At 33.1% G+C, this 21955-nt stretch overlaps 1 protein-coding gene across 1 annotated transcript; it reads right to left on the bottom strand.

The window, feature by feature from the left end:
• Positions 1–6341: 6341 nt before the first annotated feature.
• Positions 6342–9370, bottom strand: LOC120208547 (probable disease resistance protein At1g12290). Its single transcript, XM_039207779.1, has one exon. The coding sequence runs from the start codon at positions 9080–9082 to the stop codon at positions 6365–6367; it is 2718 nt and encodes a 905-aa protein (XP_039063710.1). The 5' UTR covers positions 9083–9370; the 3' UTR covers positions 6342–6364.
• Positions 9371–21955: the final 12585 nt, after the last annotated feature.

The following is a 21955-nucleotide window of genomic DNA, read 5'->3' as shown; positions in this document are numbered from 1 at the left end:
AATCAATAGGACACGAGCCTTCGTCTACATGGCCAGAGGGTCGTACAGGTGCGAGTTCGTGTCCATGCATCCCAGAACCAGATCAAGACTGCAACGATCGCCCTGCAAATGGAGTCAAGGATTTACGAATTTTCATATATGAACTTGATGCTTCACCTTATGAGGAAGAAAACAGATGAAATAACACAGGTTTCGTTTTTACTTACTCCTTCCTTGGACAAGTTACCAATCATCACACATCTATCCACAACAATACTTGTGTCTGGAAATATTGCTCAATCACATGCACCTTCTTTACTCAGCTCCTCTGCTAGCCCCTGTTACCATGATATTCGGATTAAGGTGTGTGTGTCGAATCGAATACATATTCAAAATTTTCCAAATTTTCATGCATTTTGAGAGCTTAGAAGATCATATTTTCATGTCCATATCGAAATATGCATCGAATACAAACATATTTTACCTGGTTAAAGAATTCTATTGGTCTGTTTTGTCATGCATGTGGAACTTGAAACTGTAGTCTGAAAGGACCATCCCAATCAACTCCATTTGTGAATGAGAATATCAAGTTCACAGCTGCCAAATGAAACTAGAGAAGATGATGACAAGTGATCGATCGGAAATCAAACGGAAAAAGAAATCGAAAAGTTCGCAAGAAAGAAAATTGAAATCTATGAAACATACATACCACGCTTAGGAATACATATTTGTATGGTGTATATTGGACTATCAGCTTTGCCTCTAGCTTTCCTCAGCATTTGTCTCGGACTCTCGGTTCACCACCACACATGATAGGCTGATTGAAACCTCCTGCAGAGTTACAAATTCATCAAGTCATAGGCTCATATCGGACTCTGATTTTTTTGAGTTCAAATCATTTCATGTTTGAGTAATTTTGGGTTTTCGACAGGTTCGTGTTCGTTTCGTCACCGAGAAATGGACTGTATTTCTTATCACATTAGTAAAGCTAAAGGGACAAGAGTATAAGAAATTACCATTAAAATCAATCCCAAAGTCTTCATTTGGAGCAAGTTCGCTTGCTGCTGGATTGTAGAAAAGCTTCAGCTTCTCTCCCTGTCATTCAAAAAAGACTAAAGAGTATAGCTCAAGCAACATGACATCAAAAAGTAGCAATGGCGCACTTACGTAAGTCGGAGGAAGACTGTTCATCGTCTTCCAATAAACAGGAGCCTTCCCCAGTTCGAACATCGCATACAAAGGACGCGTATACCTGAGAGGCACATTTAAGTTCAACATGTAACATTTACACATATGAAGATGATGAATTCCTCCATTTTCCACCCCTACAAGTTCTTGGCTTGTCGTAAACGACAAGCAAGACATCCCGAGAACTTCGAGGTCTTGGGTTCAAATCTCACCATACAACTTTTTGTAAGAAAAAGGAATCAATAGAAGTAAGTTGGGAGTCCATACTCTTTAATATCTTCCATGGGACCTTTTGTAATAGTAGCAGCATCACTAATTCTCCCACTAATCTTGACTGATCTCTTCAACTTTGGAGAATTACTGGGCAATGAGGCACCCATAAAGCTACTCGCTGCATTGAAAAGCACACAACTTTAGACATGAAAATAACCCTAATTTTATGCCACCTACGAATCATAAAATTTTAGGAGGACGGAATTAAATCATCAATAAAAAAAATATAAAAAATAATTAAACTATATGAAAATTTAAAAATTTCAGTAGTGATCATCCTGAACTCCCCTCGACCGATCCATGAATACAAACACTGTACCTCTCAATCGATTGGATGATGAAAAGGGTTGAGTTGGAGATGTAAAGATTGGTGCATTTTCTTCCAATGGAGAATACTCTTTTGTTCCCAAGATACAATGATGAAAAAGGAGAGAACTTTTGGTTAGAAAAGGTGAAAGAATTGAATTAGTATATAGAGAGAAAATCTGGGAAATAATATCTAATCCATGAAGATGACAGTGGAAGATTATTTAGGAAACTCAAGGGCTAAAACAAAAAGATAGCACAGAAATAACTGGATTTCATTCAGGACCGAGTCAAGATTTTAATTCAGGGACAAAGTATAACTAATAATAGAAAATAGGGACAAAATCAAAATAAATCAAAATTTAAATATCTACATTGGTAACTATCTCTATTTTTTTAATAGTAAAAAAAAATTGGGGGAGGGGCAGCGGCCCCCGGAGCCATGGAACGATCATTCCTCATCACATCACCAATTGCTCAAAGTCAATCCTTTTGATCATGGAACTTATATTTGGAAATTATTTCTAAATTTATCGAATATAAATGGTTGTCCCTTGTTCTCATATGTAATGGGACAAGGGGAGGTAAGATAGTAGGCTGCCCCTAACACTAGGTTGTGGGCAGCTTCCGTAGGAGACCTCCGAATTATGAAATGCTTTCCATGGGACTCGATCCCACGACCTCAAGGTTAAGAACCTTGTGCTCTACCAACTGAACTGGATGGTCATTTCAAATTTATCGAATATAAAATGAACTATTATATTTTTTTTCCAGAATTTATATTTGAGTAATTGTGTTAACATGATGTGTGTACGTTATTACTATACTATAAAATTATGAACAAATATTATTTTATAATCACATAAATTATTAAAATATATATATATATATATATATATATATATATATATATATATATATATATATATTTCTAAAAAGATTATTATAGTTCTTGTCATCACTACACCAAAATAAACTTTTAGTGGCGTTTTTCAGTCCTATAGCAGCGTTTTTAAGCGTCACTAAAAGCTTTCCTGTTTGGCGATAGTAAAAACGCCGCAAGAAGTCCTGGTCAAAGCAGCACCACAAAAGTTAGCGGCGTTTGTGAACACAAAACGCTGCAAAATGTCATGTTAATTTAATTTATAAAAATTTAAATTCTCAAGGACTTAATGATAATTATAAATTAGTTAAAAATTTAAAGATTCCTTATTTAAAATAAAGGGTAAACTATACAAGTAGACCACCTAAATGTTGTCTCATTTCATTTTGACCAATATTTTTGAAATTTTGTCAATCAGGTCATTCAACTATTTAAATGCATTCAATTAAGCAACTTGCAATTAATATTTAACAAAGAAGTTGATGTGGCAGTTAAAATATTTGGTATAATTACACATTTGATCACTGTTACTTATATATATATTATCAATTTGGTCCTAATTTTAATAAATTAAAATAAACTTAACCCTCAAATCTTAATTTTAAAAGATTTTAAAAGGTATGGCATATTCTATATTTAAAACGAAATAATTTTTTTACTAGAAATTCTATTTATGGTTCTTAGAAGCATCCTGTCAATGGTATCATAACCTCTTTTGATTGTAAGGAAAATATAGTTGATTAGCCCATGCATATAAAATTCACTGGACAAAATTTTTATCCAACTACTATTTGTAAATGACATTCTACTAAAAAAAGGTGATATAATATAACCTGTAAAACTAAGAAATTTTTATCTAGTAAATTTCTAATAGAAAATGTGACATATATTTTTTTCACGTTTGACAAATTCTTCCTTTAAAATTTTAAAAATTCACCTCCTACCATAAAAATTTATGTTCATCTTTAATAAAAGTTTACATTGATAAGATTCTCGATGGACTTAGCATGAAAAAAATTTCACTAAAAGATTGACCTATATCAAAAGGGCGATAAATTTAGTTTGCTTTAAATTTAATATCATAAATTATTGCTTGAGTTATTCAATTCTTTAGAAAAAAGATTTGTTATAAATATAAAATATATCATAACTTTTAAAATTAAAATAAATTAAAATAAAAAGTTGAATTTTGGTAATTATACATGGCATCATTTGATTTGAGGGCTAAGTTTATTTTAATTTATTTAAATTAGGACTAAATTGATAGAATATATAAGTAACAGTGACCAAAATGTGTAATTATACCAAATATTTTAACTGCCACATAAGCTTTTCCCTTAAATATTAACGGCAAGTGACTTAATTGAATGCATTTAAATAGCTGAGTGACCCGATTGACAAAATTTCAAAAATATTAGTTAAAATGAAAAGGGACAATAATTAAGTGGTAACTGGTATAGTTTACCATTTATTTTAGTTAATTTATCTTTAAATTTTTAACTAATTTATAATCATACGTTGAGTCATTTAGCATTTAAATTTTTATAAATTAAATTAATGGTGCTCGTCGTTAGTGATGCTCATCGCTGCTCGTCGAGCGTAGAAGAATCATCATGGGTTTAAGATACCTTTTTTACTAAAATAAAATATTTAATTTATTATTTTTCTCCATAAAATTTTAGATCGAAATCTTAAAACAATCAATTTCATATGCCTTAACTATGCAAATTATTGCAGTTTGGCTTAATACCTAAAATGGCTCAAGTAGTATACTGACATTCTCACTTTGACTCTTTTTATATGAACTTACCGAACAATCTCGTTGATAAAAGGAAGTGTTTACAATGTGACTCAATCATGTTTCTCTCCGTATAAAAAATATATATCGAAAATTGTAAAAATAAATTCTAATAAAATCCTAAACAGGTTTTAAAAAATTATTTAAAAATAATAAAAACAACTAAAAGTTTAAATTTTTTAATTGTTTTTATGAATTTTATTTTTTGAAAGATAAATTAAACATAATTATATATATATTTTTAAAATGTCATGCCATGAGATGTGTTGGATGCAGACGTTACTTCTAGGCGATGATTTCGTTTCAATTGACTTCTCGTGTCGAATACTAAAACTTTGCTTGTAGGCTTGACCATGGTATAAGGTAAGACCATTTTTCCTGACCCTTAAGAACAGTGTGAGCATGAGTAAGTTATGAAACCCACGTTGGATTTTATTTTTAGAAAGTATATTAAAAACTCAGAGGTAAGATATTATAAAATTTTAAAGATACAAATATAAAATTAATATATAAAATATAAAAAGAATTTAAAGTTCTTTTAAGGATCGATCCATTCACGATGAGGTTCACAATTGATTTATTCCGTCAATCAGCTTGAAAAGAGGGGATAAAAGCATTTCGAGTGGCTTCAGTCTCCCATTTAGTTTTTAACGACGGATACTAAAATGAAATGAAAACTAAACGTTAGGTATGATTTTGAAAAAAATGAATGTTCAGGTACCAAAACAAATCACAATTGATAGTTTAGGTACTAAACGCGTTAATTTTTTAACGGCGTGGTACTAAAATGAAATGAAAACTAAACGTTAGGTATGATTTTGAAAAAAAATGAAAGTTTAGGTACTAAAATAGACCAAAACTGATAGTTTAGGTACTAAACGCATTAAATTTTTAAAGACGGGTACTAAAATGAAATGAAAACTAAACGTTGGATATGGTTTTGAAAAAAAAATGAAAGTTTAGGTATCAAAATAAATCACAACTGATAGTTTAGGTACTAAATGCGTTAATTTTTAACGACAAAGTACTGAAATGAAATGAAAACTAAATGTTAGATATGGTTTTGAAAAAAATTGAAAGTTTAGATACTAAAACTGACCAAAACTGATAGTTTAGGTACTAAACACATTAAATTTTTAACGACGAGTACTAAAATGAAAACTAAACGTTAGGTATGATTTTGAAAAAATTGGAAGTTTAGGTACTAAAACAGACCAAAACTGATAGTTTAGGTACTAAACGCGTTAATGTTTTAACGACATGGTACTAAAATAGAATGAAAACTAAACGTTAGATATGGTTTTGAAAAACTTAAAAGTTTAGGTACTAAAACAGACCAAAATTGATAGTTTAGGTACTAAACGCAGTAAGTTTTTAACAACAGTTACTAAAATGAAATGAAACTAAACGTTAGGTATGATTTTGAAAAAAATTAAAATTTTAGGTACCAAGACAAATCACAAATGATAATTTAGGCACTAAATGCGTTAATTTTTTAAAGACAAAGTACTAAAATGAAATGAAAACTAAATGTTAGATATGGTTTTGAAAAAATTAAAAGTTTGTAGTTTAGGTCCTAAACACATTAAATTTTTAACGACGAGTACTAAAATGAAAACTAAACGTTAGGTATGATTTTGAAAAAATTAAAAGTTTAGGTACTAAAACAAACTACAACTAATAGTTTAGGTACTAAACGTGTTAGTTTTTTAACAGTGTGTATTAAAATGAAATGAAAATTAAACGTTACATATGGTTTTGAAAAAATTAAAAGTTTTAAGTACTAAAACGGAGTAACCCAAAAATTAATCAAGTCAAATAAAAATAGTATTGATAATTTGACTAAATTTCAAGTTCAAACACATAAATTATATATATATATATATATATATATATATATTTGTTTACCCTAAATAAAAAATTGACATTGTTTCACTTCAATAAACATGTGCTTCAAAAGATGGCATAAAAGCATTTCGAGTGGCTTCATTCTCCCATTCTAGCTGTTCCCACCAGTCTTGGAATCCCCTAATGGTGATGTGATTCCCTTTTGCACTGTCAGAGTTGAGAGGAAGCTTCTTCAGTTTTGGACAGTCCTCTATATAAACACTTTTCAGACATGGGAAGGGTAGGGCATCCCAGTATATGCTCTTCAATTCCGGTAGTCCCCATAGACGAAGATATAGAAGGTTCAGAAATGGTGTAGGGTATGGAATTCCCACATCATCTGCAACATCTCTGAGTCTTCCCTCGCTCAGTATTTCTTCCATCTCTGAACAATGCCATATCCAAAGATACCTTAGATTTGGAGCAAGAAACAGCCAGGTAACGTCCTTCAATTTGTAACAACTAGAAATTCTAACTTCCCTCAATGTGTGGAAGCGTGAAGTGTAATTAGTACTCGGAGAACCCCTGGTATGCAGTTTTTCCATTTTCATCTCCTCCATATTTCCACAGCCACGGATGTCTAACATCTCCAGACGCTCCATGTGTTCTAAACATAAAACATTAAACATATTTGTCTCCTGAAAAGTAAACTCTAGTGCTTCGGTGCTGCATCGAAACAAGTGGTGGCTTAGAAAACTTTGTAGAGCAGACATGCTTTGTATCTCTGGTATCCTTAATATATTCAGATGTTGCAGACTTTTCAATTCCACTATAAGCTTTTCATTATCATTCCCATCCAGAACATTGTCTTCCTTCGGGAAACCTCCTATTGCCTCCACGTCAGTCAACCTGAATATTTGCAACTTGGAAAAACTAGATATCAAATTCTGTGGGATTCTTCTGAGAGACCACATGTTCCTCAACTCCAACATTTTCAGTTTTTTCAAAGATTTCAACTCCATTGGCAACTCTGTTATACCAGTTCCGGATAGATCAAGACATTCTAGAGAAGTCAATCGTGAAATTCCCTTTGGTAGTCCTTCTAAATCACTGTTCCGCAACAAATCCAAAATAATTAGATGAGGCATAAACTGAAAGAAGCCATCGCTGATCACCTCTAAGCTATTTTCGCTAAGAAACAAAGTTTGAAGGTTAGGGCATTTAGGGGTTCCTCTCAGAACTTTAATCTGATTTTTCATCACCGACATTCTTTTTGCACCTTCCCATGCCTTAACATCTGGCTCCTCTAGTAATTGAGCCCCTGCTTTTACAAAGAAACTCTTCTCTTTCTCTTCCTCTTCAGGCTCGCATGCTATCCACAAACCCATGTCTCGGATCACATCATGCATCTTCACACATTCTTCTCCAAAAAATGATTCATCCACTCTTTCCAATAAAGAAGCCCTAAGAAGAGAGTTGATAATGTGATCTCCTTCCATCTGGGCTTCACTAATTTTATCTGATTCAAACAGTCCTTCACAAAACCAATACTCCACTAATGTCTTTGTGGGAATAGGATAATCTTCAGGATACAGACAACAATATAGGAGGCAACATTTCATTGTGGGATCCAGATAATCATAACTGAATTTTAAAAGCGGATATACCTCATTTTCCATTTTGGATAATCTGGATTGCTTCAACTTCGTAATTGCATGTTTCCATTCCTCAGGTGTCGTCCTGCAAGCCATGGCACGACCGATAATAACCAGTGCAAGAGGCAACCCACGACACTCTTCTGCTACTTTTTGAGCTAATTTTGGAATATCTGGATGGCTGTGGAGAGTTTCATCCCCAACCTTTTCTTGGAACAATTTCCAAGCCTCTTCTGGTTTCAGACACTCCACTTTAATTTTCTTTCGAGCTTCCATTTCAAAACAAACCTCCAAAGATCGAGTAGTGAAGATAAGTTTAGAACCGTTTTCTTGACTTGGTTCTGGAATCCCAACTTTGTTCAAATCCACCCTCTCCCATAGATCATCCAATAATACAACAAATCTCTTCTTGTGCAAGACTCCATATATATCTTCAGCTTTTTGGTCAACACTTCTATTTTTCCAAGATTCATCCGAAAACCCAATTCTCCCACCAATCCTGTCTTGAATCTTTTCAACATTGTAATCTTTAGACACCAACGCCCAAATTACGACATCAAAATCATTAGGTGTTGTGCTGAACTTGTTGTTGATTTGGGTCAAGAGTGTTGTCTTTCCAACGCCTCCTAGGCCGTAGAGGCCAATGATCCCCACATCTTTGTCCAGGAAGCAGCTCCATACCTCGTCGAATGTGGATTCAAGAGCAACTGTCCGATCCTCAGGTCTTACTACAACTGGAGGAGCGGGCTGAGTCTCTGCTACCTCCTCAAAAACTCCTTTACTCATGTGATCCCTTATGTCTCGAAGCATTTTGGCCACCTTTTTTCCAAACTTGTAGGTAGATAGGCAATTCTTGGAGAGGCAGCCGTCGAGACACAAGTTATTTATTTGTTGAGGGTTGACTGCAATCAAATTTTCCGCCTCTGTTATCATACTTTCTGCTTCCGAAAGCCATAGCTGAACTTGTTCGAGTCGCTTCAGTTGTCGGTGCTCGGCCAGATAAACCTTCCGTTGCATATCATTCTTTTTTGCCCTCAGCTCTGCAAGAGCAGCAGCCAAAGCCGGAAGAGTTTCTTTAAGCTTGCACATGTAATTAGCCTGTCCAACAATGGAGCCCCAACCACGAATGAGGATATTTTCGAAACTACATTGTACCGAGAAGCAATTGCCCATGATTGTGGTAATACTTGGGGCTTTCAAAATCAAACTAGACTTCCTGGTGAGAGGATCTGGAATTTGATGATTGAGAAAAAATGCAAGCAAGTAAAATTGAAAACACACAAACACAATCTAGAGATTGATTTTTGTTAGGAAGGAAAGGGGAAACAAAAACAAGAAAGAAGAAATCAAAGCTTCACAAAGAAATTGCTCCAAAATAAAGGATGCGCTTTTGGTTTTGGTTTGGAAGATGAGTACTGAGAAGGCAAAGGATTTGTGCTATGAAATTACTGCAAAATTCAGAGAAAACCCTTCCACTAAAAGCAAATATGGAATAAGGATAATGGGAATTTGTAATTGTGCTCTAGCAGTGGATTGGTAAAAAAAGACGAATTTTCCTTTAGAAATTATAACTCTTTTGGTAGTTATTGGTCTGTGCATGGGCCCATGCGTTTCTCTTGGCATGATAGCAAAGACGACTAAGAAAAAAATAAAGTCTTGGCACTTTATTTTTTTCGAGATGTCGTAAAGCATAGTTGATTGGCACTTTTCTAAACAAAAGGTGATCCACTCGGTATAAACGGATAACATTTGCTCTCACACTGTCCTTGCAGCTTCAATAATTGCGTTTGATTACATTGAAGCAGGGAATCCCAATTATTTACAATATGATCACTTCACTTTTTAGACACTTACATTTAGGTCCCTTAACTTTTAAAACTTGTAACACAATTTTCAATTTCATTCTAAACCTCAATTTCTTTTCGATCTCGAATTTTCTTTTTCGTTTCTCTCTTCTCATTTCCATCGTAACTTTTCAGTCGGGGATGCATGAGAAATTCTAATATAACTTTGAATTATGTGGAGTTGTTGACTTGAATAAGGGTCGAGTCGGGTCGGAACCCGTCAAATTCGTGTCACATGCCATCCCTAGAGGTACACACGTTTTTAAATTTTAATATTTTTTATTTAATTGTCTTTATATAATTAAAAAAATAATAAAAACTATTAAATAAAAATTAATTAATAAAATAATAAAAAATAGGGAAGGCGCATCACAGGGATGCACCTTCTAAACCAGGTAAAATTTTATTCAGGGGATGCGTCTTCAAAGAAAAATCTGACAATTATATTCTCTCTCCTCTTAAGGCATTTTTCACCAAATGTGCATCATTCTCTCTCATCTAAAAAAGTGTTAGATCATAAAATATTTAGAAAATGACAACTAAAAAATAATAAAAATATAAACCCTCCACCCGAACCAAATTCGATCCGACTGTTTGAGATAAAATCTGAACCCTAATTGACTTGAAATAATAAAAATATTATTTTTATTCAATAAAAATAGGGATTTAATTGAAAAATAATAATATTTAGAGGAGTATTATTGTAATTATTCTTAAATATATAAGGAAAAATTATATTTTTTTCAGGTTGGGTCGGATCAAGTATTTTTCATCCTAAACTCGAACCCGACTGACCCAAACATTGCCTTTAAAAATCCAATCTTATTAAAAAAATCCAACCCGAGTCGAGTCGGGTCGGAACTCGTCGGATTCAGGTCTCATGCCATCCCTAGAGGTACACACGTTTTAGAATTTTAATTTTTTTATTTAATTGTCTTTATATAGGTAAACAAAAATAATAAAAAAGTTATTGAATAAAATATTAATTAATAAAATAATAAAAAATAGGAAGGATCGTCTCAGAGGATGCGTCTTCCAAACCAGGTAAAATTCTCTTTAGGGGACATGCCGAGGGGAAATCTGACAATTATATTCTCTTTCCTCTTAAGTTACTTTTCACCAATCGCACCTCCTTCTCTCTCCTCTAAAAATATGTTAGATCGGAAAATATTTAGAAAAAATGACTAATCGAGAATAATTTATTTTTAGGTGATTTTTGGGTAAAAACCCAGTTTGAAACCACAAATCCATCGTTTATCATGGAGAGAACTCACAAGCGAAGAAAGAAAACCGACTTCGTGTTCATCCTCGGAAGCTGATGACACCGACAGTGTAACATCATGGACTTACTGTTTCTGGACACCATAGGTAGCAACATCAACAGAGTTTGAACCCAGAAGATGCAACGAGAGCGATTCAAGTGGGACACCATCAAATAGATGAAAACTTAAGAGCCTTATTCAAGTAATAGTGATGGTGAAGAGGGGAGACATGATAAGATCTCTTCTGCCTAACCGGCAGGACTTGATGAGAATATTATTTAATATCGATGGCTTGGGCAGGATTTTGAATCCATTTTCAAGATGTTAATAACTTAATATTATTGTGTAAGCTCTGCTTATATTTTCTTGTTTGTATTTGATAGTTTCATATTCATAGAAGACTGTTCTTACCGGTTTTGTTGCAGAAAAGGTAAATGTTTTATTGGGTTTAAAGGTTGAAGATAAAGAAAAATAGAAAATAATTATTTTGGAAGATTGTATAAGTTGTCATAAAATAAAAAGTACACGTGTAAAAATTTATTGGAGGGACATAGAGAGAGACACACAAAAGGGGCTGATTTTTTGAAATAATGCAGTAGAAAAAAATTGTTCGAATAATGTATTCGAGAGATTATTTGATCGAATGGGGTAAATGATACAATACACAATGAAGTCGCATTGGGCTCCCCGCGTCTCCCTAAGGTCGCATGGAACACCATGCGACTCCTCCTCCCCCGGATCACCATGCGACCCCCTCTACATGTAGCAATTACAGTGCCTCCCCCTCCCCAAATACCCAATTTTAGCCTTCCCATTTTTTTATCTAAACATTAAAACTTAAATAAAAATAAAATATGAAAAAAATATGAGAGACACATTATACTTCATGTGTCTCCCTCAAATTTATATTAGAGTCGCGTTGTAGTTTATGCGTCTTAAACTATATTGTAGCAAATATCCTATTTCAGAAAATAATTCCAATTGACTATTATTCGAGCCAATTAAGATATCTTCTTTTCTTCTTCTTCTTCTCCCACTGTGACTCTATTGTTAAGGTAAGTTTCTTTAAAGTTGGTTATTACTTTCATTTTTGGGTTGTTTTTGAAGCCTTGAGTGGTATAGAAGCTTAAGGAAAGCTTAAGGATGAATAGAACTAAGAGATTAAGGATTTATTGGTGAATTAGTAAAATGAGTTTTTAAAGGAATTGATGAAATTTGAGTAGTTATTGAATTCTAAGGGCATATTTGACTTTTCAAAGGCCTAATTAAGGTATCTAAATCATTAGAAAGGATTAAGAACATGTTTGAATGATGAGTATGACTTTTAGCTTTTCTATAGAGAATTTTAGATGTTTTAAGGGGATTAATGGATATAATTTGTGTGGTATAAGTGTTAGTAAGTTCAAGGGTTTGATTGGAGATAAAAGTATGAGAATTAGGTGACTTGTGTGTAAAATTCGAAGTGAAATAGGTAAATTATGGGCAAGAGTATCGGTACTGGAAGAACAATATCAATACTATAAGGTTAAATTGAAGGGAAAAGTTTGAATTTGATGAACAATATAGGTATTGATTGAAGTAGTATCGATACTGATGTGGAGGTATCGATACCATGAGTAAGGTATTGGTATTGTAATTGAAAATGAAATTCCAAAATGGTTTCGATACCAAAGTGAGTATCGGTACCATAGAAGAAAAGTATTGGTAATGTAGAAGGGGTATCGATACTATTCAGTCTGAAATTTAAATTAAGAGTTTTCATTCCATTTATGTAAGCATTAATTGGTTATTCGTTAATGGAAATGTGGTATTGATATTGGACATGTCTATGTGTAGATTTGGATCGTAAGCGTATCGAAAGAATCAACATAATACGAGATTAAACGAAAGAAAAATAATTTTGTTTAGGATTTTCGTGAGGCAAAGGTGAGTGCAAATTATTGTTTTATATTAGATATGAGGACGACTTGCGATAAGCCAACCTCGAAGGTTTTCGATCGAAAATTGTTTTATTTATTTTATTAACTTTATGAATTATTTTTATGATGCTTTATATAAAGTGTAGTTTCAAAGTATTGTTTTGATTTTATTGGTATGTGAATATGTTTATATGTGAATATGTTTTATATGAAAATGTTCTACGTGAAAATACCCTATGTGAATGTACTCTACATGAATAAAACACACTTTGAATAATGAAATGAAAAATAATTATATGGTTAAAGCCCAAGGTATATGTATGATAATTAGAGTTATAGTTGGCATATCAAGAGTCGAGGGTTCTATGCGGTCCTTCGGGACAAATTTCTACTTGGTCCTTAAGGACAAATTTCTACGTGGTCATTCGGGACAAATTCTACGTGGTCCTTTGGGACAAATCTATGTGGCACCTCGGTGCATATTCTACGTGGCACTTTGGTGCAAATTATAAGAGCAATTGTGACTGCATTTAGTGCACAACCTCAATATACTCAGATACCTTGAGTTCTCACTAATATACGTTGGGATAAAATAATAAAGTGATATAAATTAAATATTGATTAACAATAATATGTATTTTCATGAAATGTATCTTGATTTCAATATGAAATGTTTTATGTGGATTGAATAAGCAAGTGTTTTTAAATGGTTTATTATACTCATTATTGCCTCACTAAGTCAACGACTTAACGTGTGAGTGTTTTCACACGTAGGTTCTAAGAGATCGGAGGATCAAAGCTAGGATAGGACATCATACACTTGAATAATATCAAATCAGAATAATTTGAGCAATATATTTCTTATCATTTTGTAATTTTGTTGGCATATATCATAAGGTTTTTAAATTATAATGCTATAATAAGTTTTTGTAAACATACTATTTTACATTTATGTAAATTATCAAGTGTTTATTTTCATTGTGAGTTATGAATTTTAATATTAACTTTGTTATAAGGGTTTCACCACTTAAATTCAAATAAACGTTTGTGTTGAGTTAATCGATTGACGGAATCGGCCAAGAGGGGGTGAATTGACAATTAAAAATTTTGGTGGAAGCTTTTGCAGAAAATTGAAAGAAATTGCACAGCGATTTAGAGTGGCTCGACTTTATCAACCAAAGTCTACGTCCACTACCTTAGCTATCCACATTAAGGATTTTCCACAAATTCACTAATTTGTCTTTCTTTTGAGGACAAAGAGTAACCTTACAAACCCTCAAGAATTATACCCCAAATTCTTGAGAACACTCTCTCCCAAAGAGAACAATACAAATTTTGCAAACTTACAAGGAAATCCTCACAAGGTAGATTGTTTGCACAATTCTAGAACAAAGAAAAGAACACTCAAAGATGAATACAATTGAGCACAATATGTGTTCTTGAAAGCAAAATGAATATTGAATGAAAATAAGCTTGAAATACTCAAACTTGAGGTTTGATGCTTTCTCTTTGATTCTCTCTTGATTCTAGTTGCTTGATGTTTCTTGTTTTAATCAATGGCTTCTAAGCTTGTTTAAATACTCCTTGAATCAATTCTGAACGTTGGGGATGATTAGTGGAGTCAATAGAGCCGTTATTGTGTGAAAACAATTAATTTTCTGGGTGGGAGCGTCTCATGCATCGATGCATGACCTTTATGCATCGGTGCATCAGTGTAAAATTTCAAATATTTTGACCGTTGGACTCCTAGTGCATCGGTGCACTAAGAGTGCATCGATGCATGAAGTGCATTCGATGTTTGAAAAATAGCCTGGTGCATCGATGCATGTCTTGTGCATCGATGCATCAAATGCATTCGATGTTTTAATTAAATCAGAGTGTATCGATGCATGGAGAGTGCATCGGTGCATTGAATGCATTCGATGTTTCAATTTATTCATTGATGCATCGATGCATGGTATTGATGCATCGATGCATGGTATTGATGCATCGGTGCATGCCTTTGAAAAATTGATTTAAGGCTTGATTTTGGTTCAAAATACTTTGTGAAAATTGTTTCAAAAATAGTTTAAGTACAAATCACAATTTTACACATTTAGTAAGGATTAAAATTGATCTTCAAAGACTTGGAGTAATAATTTGATATTCGATAAATTGAATCGAATATAAATTGTAAAATCATTTGTAAAATCTTAAAATTCATTTAACTTAATTTGTTATATCGAAATATCAAAAATGTTTTCAACAATCTCCCCCTTTTTGATATAACAAAACACTTGGGAAATTTTAAAATTTATTTAAGAAAATTATTTTTGAAATCAACTTTGAAATATTACTCCCCCTTACTATGACACACATCTTAAATCTTTTCTCCCCCTTTTTGTTAAATCAAAAAGACTCTATAAAACGTTTTAAACAATGTTTTGAAAAACTTAAGCCAATTGATTTATTAATTATAATCTGCTAAGATCACAATCAAAAGAGATGTTAGCCATTAGTTTCATAAATCAATATTCATAAACATGCAATGGATAATTGGTCATATATGTCTAATGATGCAAAAATAATAAAATTTAACGAAATATATATATATTAATTTCAAGCATCCAAACATCCTTAAACGATATAAGTCCTAGGGCGTTTAGGATTGGACATGGTAAAGGAGTCGGAATAAGGGATATAACCTGCAAATTGAAAAACATATGTATGTACAATAATCAATCCCAAAACTCAATTGAGTCCTCAATAATTCAAGGTTCTCTAAACCGAATCCTAATGGGCAAAGTTTTGAAAACTATTTGAAAATAATGTTTGTAAAATTATAAGATGTATAGTTTTCATGAAAACAACATAATTAAATCAAAAACATCAAATTTAAAAGTTAATTCCAGAATTTCGAATTTTTTTTATTTCAAAAATTAATTTTTTTTTTGAAAAATTTGCGAGTTTTTGATGAAATTAGTTGTAAAATCGAATTTATAATCATCAAACAATCAATGCCCGATATAATGTTCAACCTAGAACTAACCAAAACTAGTTCTAAAATCAAAAATCAATAAATAGAGGTTTTTGAAAAATTTACCTTGAAATTTCGGATTGAGTAGAATGTAGTGAAGTTTTGCACGATTTGATGAAACAAGCAGGTTTGGGAGATGAAAAACTTGAGTAATCCGACAAAAAATCATTGATTTTGAGCAAGAATGAATTTTTTAGAGAGAGAGGGACGAACGGTTGTGGTATGAGAGGTTTAGGGTTTGAAACAAAAGAGAAGAGAAGCCTTTAAAACCTCAAAACCCGACGGATGCATCGATGCATGGTCTTGTGCATCGATGCACATTCAAGGCATGCATCGGTGCATCATGCGGATGCATCGATGCACATTCAAAGGGATGCATCGATGCATTGTTAAGTGCATCGGTGCATTAAGCACAAAAATGTCAAAAATCTGTTTTAAATACTTAAAATGCTAAATTATTTGGCTCTAGTGGTATTGGCAACTCATATATAAAAAATTAATTATGTTCAATCAATCAAATTAATCTTTAAACTATATTTGAACATAATTTTAATTTTTACTAAGAATCATAAACTCCCCCTAACTAATAGCAAGAATGCAATCAAAGATTATTATTATAAGCATTTTTCAATATTTATTAAAAGTGCTAAAATTATTTTAAACACTAAGTGAAGATAGGTCAGTTAAACATAATTCTCTCCTAAGTGTCCAAAATCTTTCCTTATCTAAGGGTTTTGTAAAAATATCCGCTAATTGGTGCAAAGTATCAACAAATTCTAGAACTACATCTTCCTTAGCGACATGGTCTCTAATGAAGTGATGTCTAATTTCAATATGTTTAGTTCTAGAGTGTTGGATGGGATTTTTAGTGAGACAAATAGCACTAGTATTGTCACACTTGATAGGAATAGTACTTACTTCAATTCCGTAATAAAAAAGTTGTTGTTTCATCCATAAAACTTGTGCACAACAACTATCGGCTGAAATGTATTCCGCTTCAGTGGTAGATAATGCAACACAATTTTGTTTCTTTGAAAACCAAGAAATCAACATATTTCCAAGGAATTGGCAAGTACCGGAGGTGCTTTTCCTATCTAATTTGCATTCTCCATAATCCGCATCTGAGAAGGCATGCAAGCTAAAGCTAGAGTCTCTAGGATACCAAAGTCCTATACTAGGAGTGTCCTTAAGGTATCTAAAGATCCTCTTAACAGCTAGTAAATGTGATTCTTTAGGACATGATTGAAACCTAGCACACAAGCAAACACTAAACATAATATTCGGTCTACTTGCAGTTAGATAAAGCAATGAACCAATCATGGATCTATATAATTTAACATCCACACATTTACCTCCTTCATCCAAGTCAAGCTTTGTAGAAGAACTCATTGGAGTAGCATAGGGTTTCCCATTTTCCAATCCAAATTTCTTGAGTATATCCTTGACGTACTTAGCTTGATTGATGAAGATGCCATCTTTTTTTTGCTTGATTTGGAGTCCCAAGAAATATGAGAGCTCCCCCATCATGCTCATTTCGATCTCACTTTGCATTAGCTTAGAAAATTCTTGGCAAAGAACATCATTAGTAGAACCAAATATTATATCATCAACATAAATTTGAACTACTAATAAATCTTTACCTTTTCTCTTTAAAAACAATGTAGTGTCAACCTTTCCCTTTGAAAAACCTTTTTCAATTAAAAAATTTGACAATCTTTCATACCAAGCTCTAGGAGCTTGTTTTAAACCATAAAGAGCTTTTGTCAATTTTAAAACATGATCCAAAAATTTGAATCTTCAAAACCTGGAGGTTGTTCCACATACACTTCTTCTTTATAAAACCATTTAAAAATGCACTTTTAACATCCATTTGATATAATTTAAATTCATGAAAACATGCAAATGCTAATAACATTCTAATTGCTTTCATCCTAGCTACGGGAGCATATGTTTCATCATAGTCTATGCCCTCTTCTTGAGTATACCCTTGAGCAACAAGTCTAGCCTTGTTCCTCACTATATTACCACTTTCATCAAGCTTATTTCTAAAAACCCATCTAGTACCTACAATAGTTTTATTACTAGGCCATTCAACTAATGTCCATACTTTACTTCTCTCAAATCGATTTAATTCTTCTTGCATAGCCATAATCCAATGTTCATCTTTTAATGCTTCTTTGATGTTCTTAGGCTCTATGCATGAAACAAATGCAACATAATTACAAATATTTCTAAGAGAAGATCGAGTAGTTACCCCTTTAGATGGATCACCTATAATTTCACCATCCTTGACATAGTTGTACTCTCTTGGATAAGATACTTCCCTTTCTTCAAGGGTTGGATTCTCGAGGGGATCATGAGTTTCCTCATCCTTTGTTTCTTCCTTTGATGATGATTCTCCAACGTCATGTTTAACGTCATTTGCATGTATAATGCCTACATCATCATTAACACAAGAATCCTTCCTCGGAAGGGGATTATCATCGAAAACAACATGTATAGACTCTTCTATAACTAAAGTTCTTTTATTAAATACACGATAAGCTTTAGAATTTAAGGAATAACCCAGAAAAATTCCTTCATCACTTTTAGCATCAAATTTGCCAAGGTTTTCTTTACCGTTGTTTAAAACAAAACATTTACATCCAAAACGATGAAAATAACTAATGTTAGGCTTTTTATTTTTGAGAATTTCATATGGAGTTTTCTTTAAAATTGGCCTAATCATTACTCGATTTACAACATAACAAGCGGTATTTGTGGCTTCCGCCCAAAAATATTTTGGCAAATTATTTTCACAAAGTATGGTTCTAGCCATTTCTTATAAAGTTAGATTTTTCCTCTCAACAACTCCATTTTGTTGAGGGGTTCTAGGTGCTGAAAAATTGTGGCTAATACCATTAGAATTACAAAACTCAATAAATCCAAGATTTTCAAATTCAGTGCCATGATCACTCCTAACACTAGTTATAGAGTAACCCTTTTCATTTTGGATTATTTTTGAAAATGTGATGAAATGTTCTAATGCTTCATCTTTAGTACTTAAGAATAGAACCCAAGTATATCTAGAATAGTCATCTACCAAGACAAATGCATATTGTTTTCCACCCAAGCTAGTAGTCCTAGTTGGCCCAAAAAGATCTATATGGATCAATTGTAATACTCTACTAGTTGATACGTCATTAATGGATTTAAAAGAAACTCGCTTTGTTTTCCTTTAGCACAAGCATCACAGATTTTATCATTATCAAATTTAAGCTTAGGCAACCCTCGAACTAAATCACCTTGAATTAGCCATTGCAAAACACTCATACTAGCATGTCCTAGTCTCCTATGCCATAACCAACTATCATGTTCATCCTTAGCAACTAGGCACAAATCAATCATATCAATAGAATCTAAATGCATCATGTATGTTTCCTATTCTATGACCAACAAGCATAATCTGATTAGATGCAATGTCAATGACTTTACAACCATTAATATCAAACATGACATTGAATCCCTTATCACAAAATTGACTTATACTTAGTAGATTATGCTTTAATCCATTCACATATAAAACATTTTTAATTTGTATGGAAGAGGTATTACCAATAGTACCAATACCTTCAATGTGAACTTTGAATCATCACCAAAAGTCACTTCTCCTCCATTTTTGGCGTTAAGCTTAATTAACCGGCTTTTGTCTCCGGTCATGTGTCTTGAGCATCCACTATCAAGGTACCATGAGTTTGAATTTGTTTCCCGTGCCTTGTAGCAATGGTCATTTTCCTACAAACATAGATTAATTTCTAATTTTTGGTACCCAAATTCTTTTGGGTCCATATTCATTAGTTTCCAAAATTCTAGTCCCCTTAGGTATCCATTTGTGTAGGATATTCTTATCTTTAGTAGTAATGAGTTGTTTAGGAACCCATACACTTCTAACGATTTTTCCATTAGAGGCTCTTTGGGGACCTCTATGATTGTAGTTTTTAAAACTTTTCTAACAAAGTTGGATTTCGAATTTTCTCCAGTTTCAAAACGTTCTGTTCCAACTTTATCAAAAGAAGTTTTAAGATCATCAATTTTCTTTTGATGATCATCATTGACCTTTGAAAGTAAATTTTGCAAATCTAAATTTTTCTTTTCAAACTCTTCTAGTTTGATTTGCAAATCTTTGATTTTACTTTCAAGATCATTGTTGGTTTTGGATATGAGTTTATTTTCATTTTTCAATTTTGAAACATCATTTTTATATTTTAAAAACAGTTTCTCATAATCCGAAGCCAACCCATTATATTCCTCTAATAGCTCATCATAAGATAAATCATCAAAATCAGATGAGTTAGAGGTTACCTTAGAATCTTCCCGAATGCCATCAATCACAAGTTTGCTACTTCTTGTTCCTCTTCATCGGAACCTTCTTCATCGCTCCATGTAGCACATGAGCCTTGTGCTTATTCTTTGATTGATCATTTCTCTTCAATTGTGGGCAATCATATTTGACATGCCCTGGCTTTTTGCATTCATAGCAAATGATCGGGTCCTTCTCTTTTGGTTCATTTTTGAGGCCTTCATTTCGTTTGAATTTTCTTCCTCGGTAAGGTCTCATCATTTTTCTGAACCGTTTGGCAAACAATGCCATTTCCTCGTCATCGTCATCTTCATTCGAATCACTCTCATCTTTTGTGGATTTGAGAGCAACTCCAATATTTTTCTTCTTCTCCTTCTCCTTCTCCTTTGGTGTCTCTTCAATCTTAACAAGGTTCACCTCATCTTCAAGCATCATTTCATGAGTAAGGAGTGAACCGATTAGCTCTTCAAGAGTTAAGGATGTTAGGTCCTTAGACTCGTTGATTGCCGTCTTCTTTGATTGCCATGATTTTGGGAGGGAGTAAACTAACTTCCTCACAAGCTTTTCATTTGAAATGATCTCTCCATATGATTTGAGACCATTGACAATCGTTGAAAATCTATCCGTCATAGCTTTGATATCTTCATTTGGTTTCATCCTGAAATTTTCATAGCTATGCGTTAGAATACTAATTTTAGATTTCTTTACCTCATCGGTACCTTCATGAGTGACTTGAAGTTTATCCCATATTTCTTTGGCGGTTGTACAAGAAGAAACTCTTCTATACTCTTCTGGTCCAAGAGCACAGAAAATGATATGGATGGCTTTGGAGTTGAGCTGGAACATTTTTGTCTCTCCTTCACTCCACAATCTTGGATGAGTGAGAGGCTTGATGTATCCTTCTACTACGACATTCCATGCTCCCATGTCACTTGCTTGAATGAAGTACATCATTCTATTCTTCCAATAGGCATAGTTAGCCCTATTGAAGAAAGGAGGCTTGTTGACGGACATCGAATCGAGACCGGAGTCGAAGTTTGAAGCGGAGGCCATTGATGACTTTGATTATCGATATAACTCTTCCCGAATCGACTCAAGAGGCGATTAAACCTTCAAATAAGTTAGGCTCTGATGCCAATTATTGAGTTAATCGATTGATGAAATCGGCGTAAATTGGCAATTAAAAATTTTGGTGGAAGCTTTTGCAAAAATTGAAAGAAATTGCACAGCGATTTAGAGTGGTTCGACTTTATCAACCAAAGTCTACGTCCACTACCTTAGCTATCCACACTAAGGATTTTCCACAAATTCACTAATTTTTCTTTCTTTTGAGGACAAAGAGTAACCTTACAAACCCTCAAGAATTATACCCCAAATTCTTGAGAACACTCTCTCCCAAAGAGAACAATACAAATTTTGCAAACTTACAAGGAAATCCTCACAAGGTAGATTGTTTGCACAATTCTAGAACAAAGAAAAGAACACTCAAAGATGAATACAATTGAGCACAATATGTGTTCTTGAAAGCAAAATGAATATTGAATGAAAATAGGCTTGAAATGCTCAAACTTGAGGTTTGATGCTTTCTCTTTGATTCTCTCTTGATTCTAGTTGCTTGATGTTTCTTGTTTTAATCAATGGCTTCTAAGCTTGTTTAAATACTCCT

The sequence above is a fragment of the Hibiscus syriacus genome, unplaced genomic scaffold, assembly GCF_006381635.1.
Source record: "Hibiscus syriacus cultivar Baekdansim isolate YM2019G1 unplaced genomic scaffold, ASM638163v2 tig00016571_pilon, whole genome shotgun sequence".
Classification (NCBI taxonomy): domain Eukaryota; kingdom Viridiplantae; phylum Streptophyta; class Magnoliopsida; order Malvales; family Malvaceae; genus Hibiscus; species Hibiscus syriacus.
Note: the sequence above shows the minus strand (reverse complement) of the source record. Positions and strands in the feature narration are given on the sequence as shown.

Coding starts and splice junctions, on each gene's coding strand:
- LOC120208547 (XM_039207779.1), bottom strand. CDS start 9,082: ATGGGCAATTGCTTCTCGGTACAATGTAGTTTCGAAAATATCCTCATT.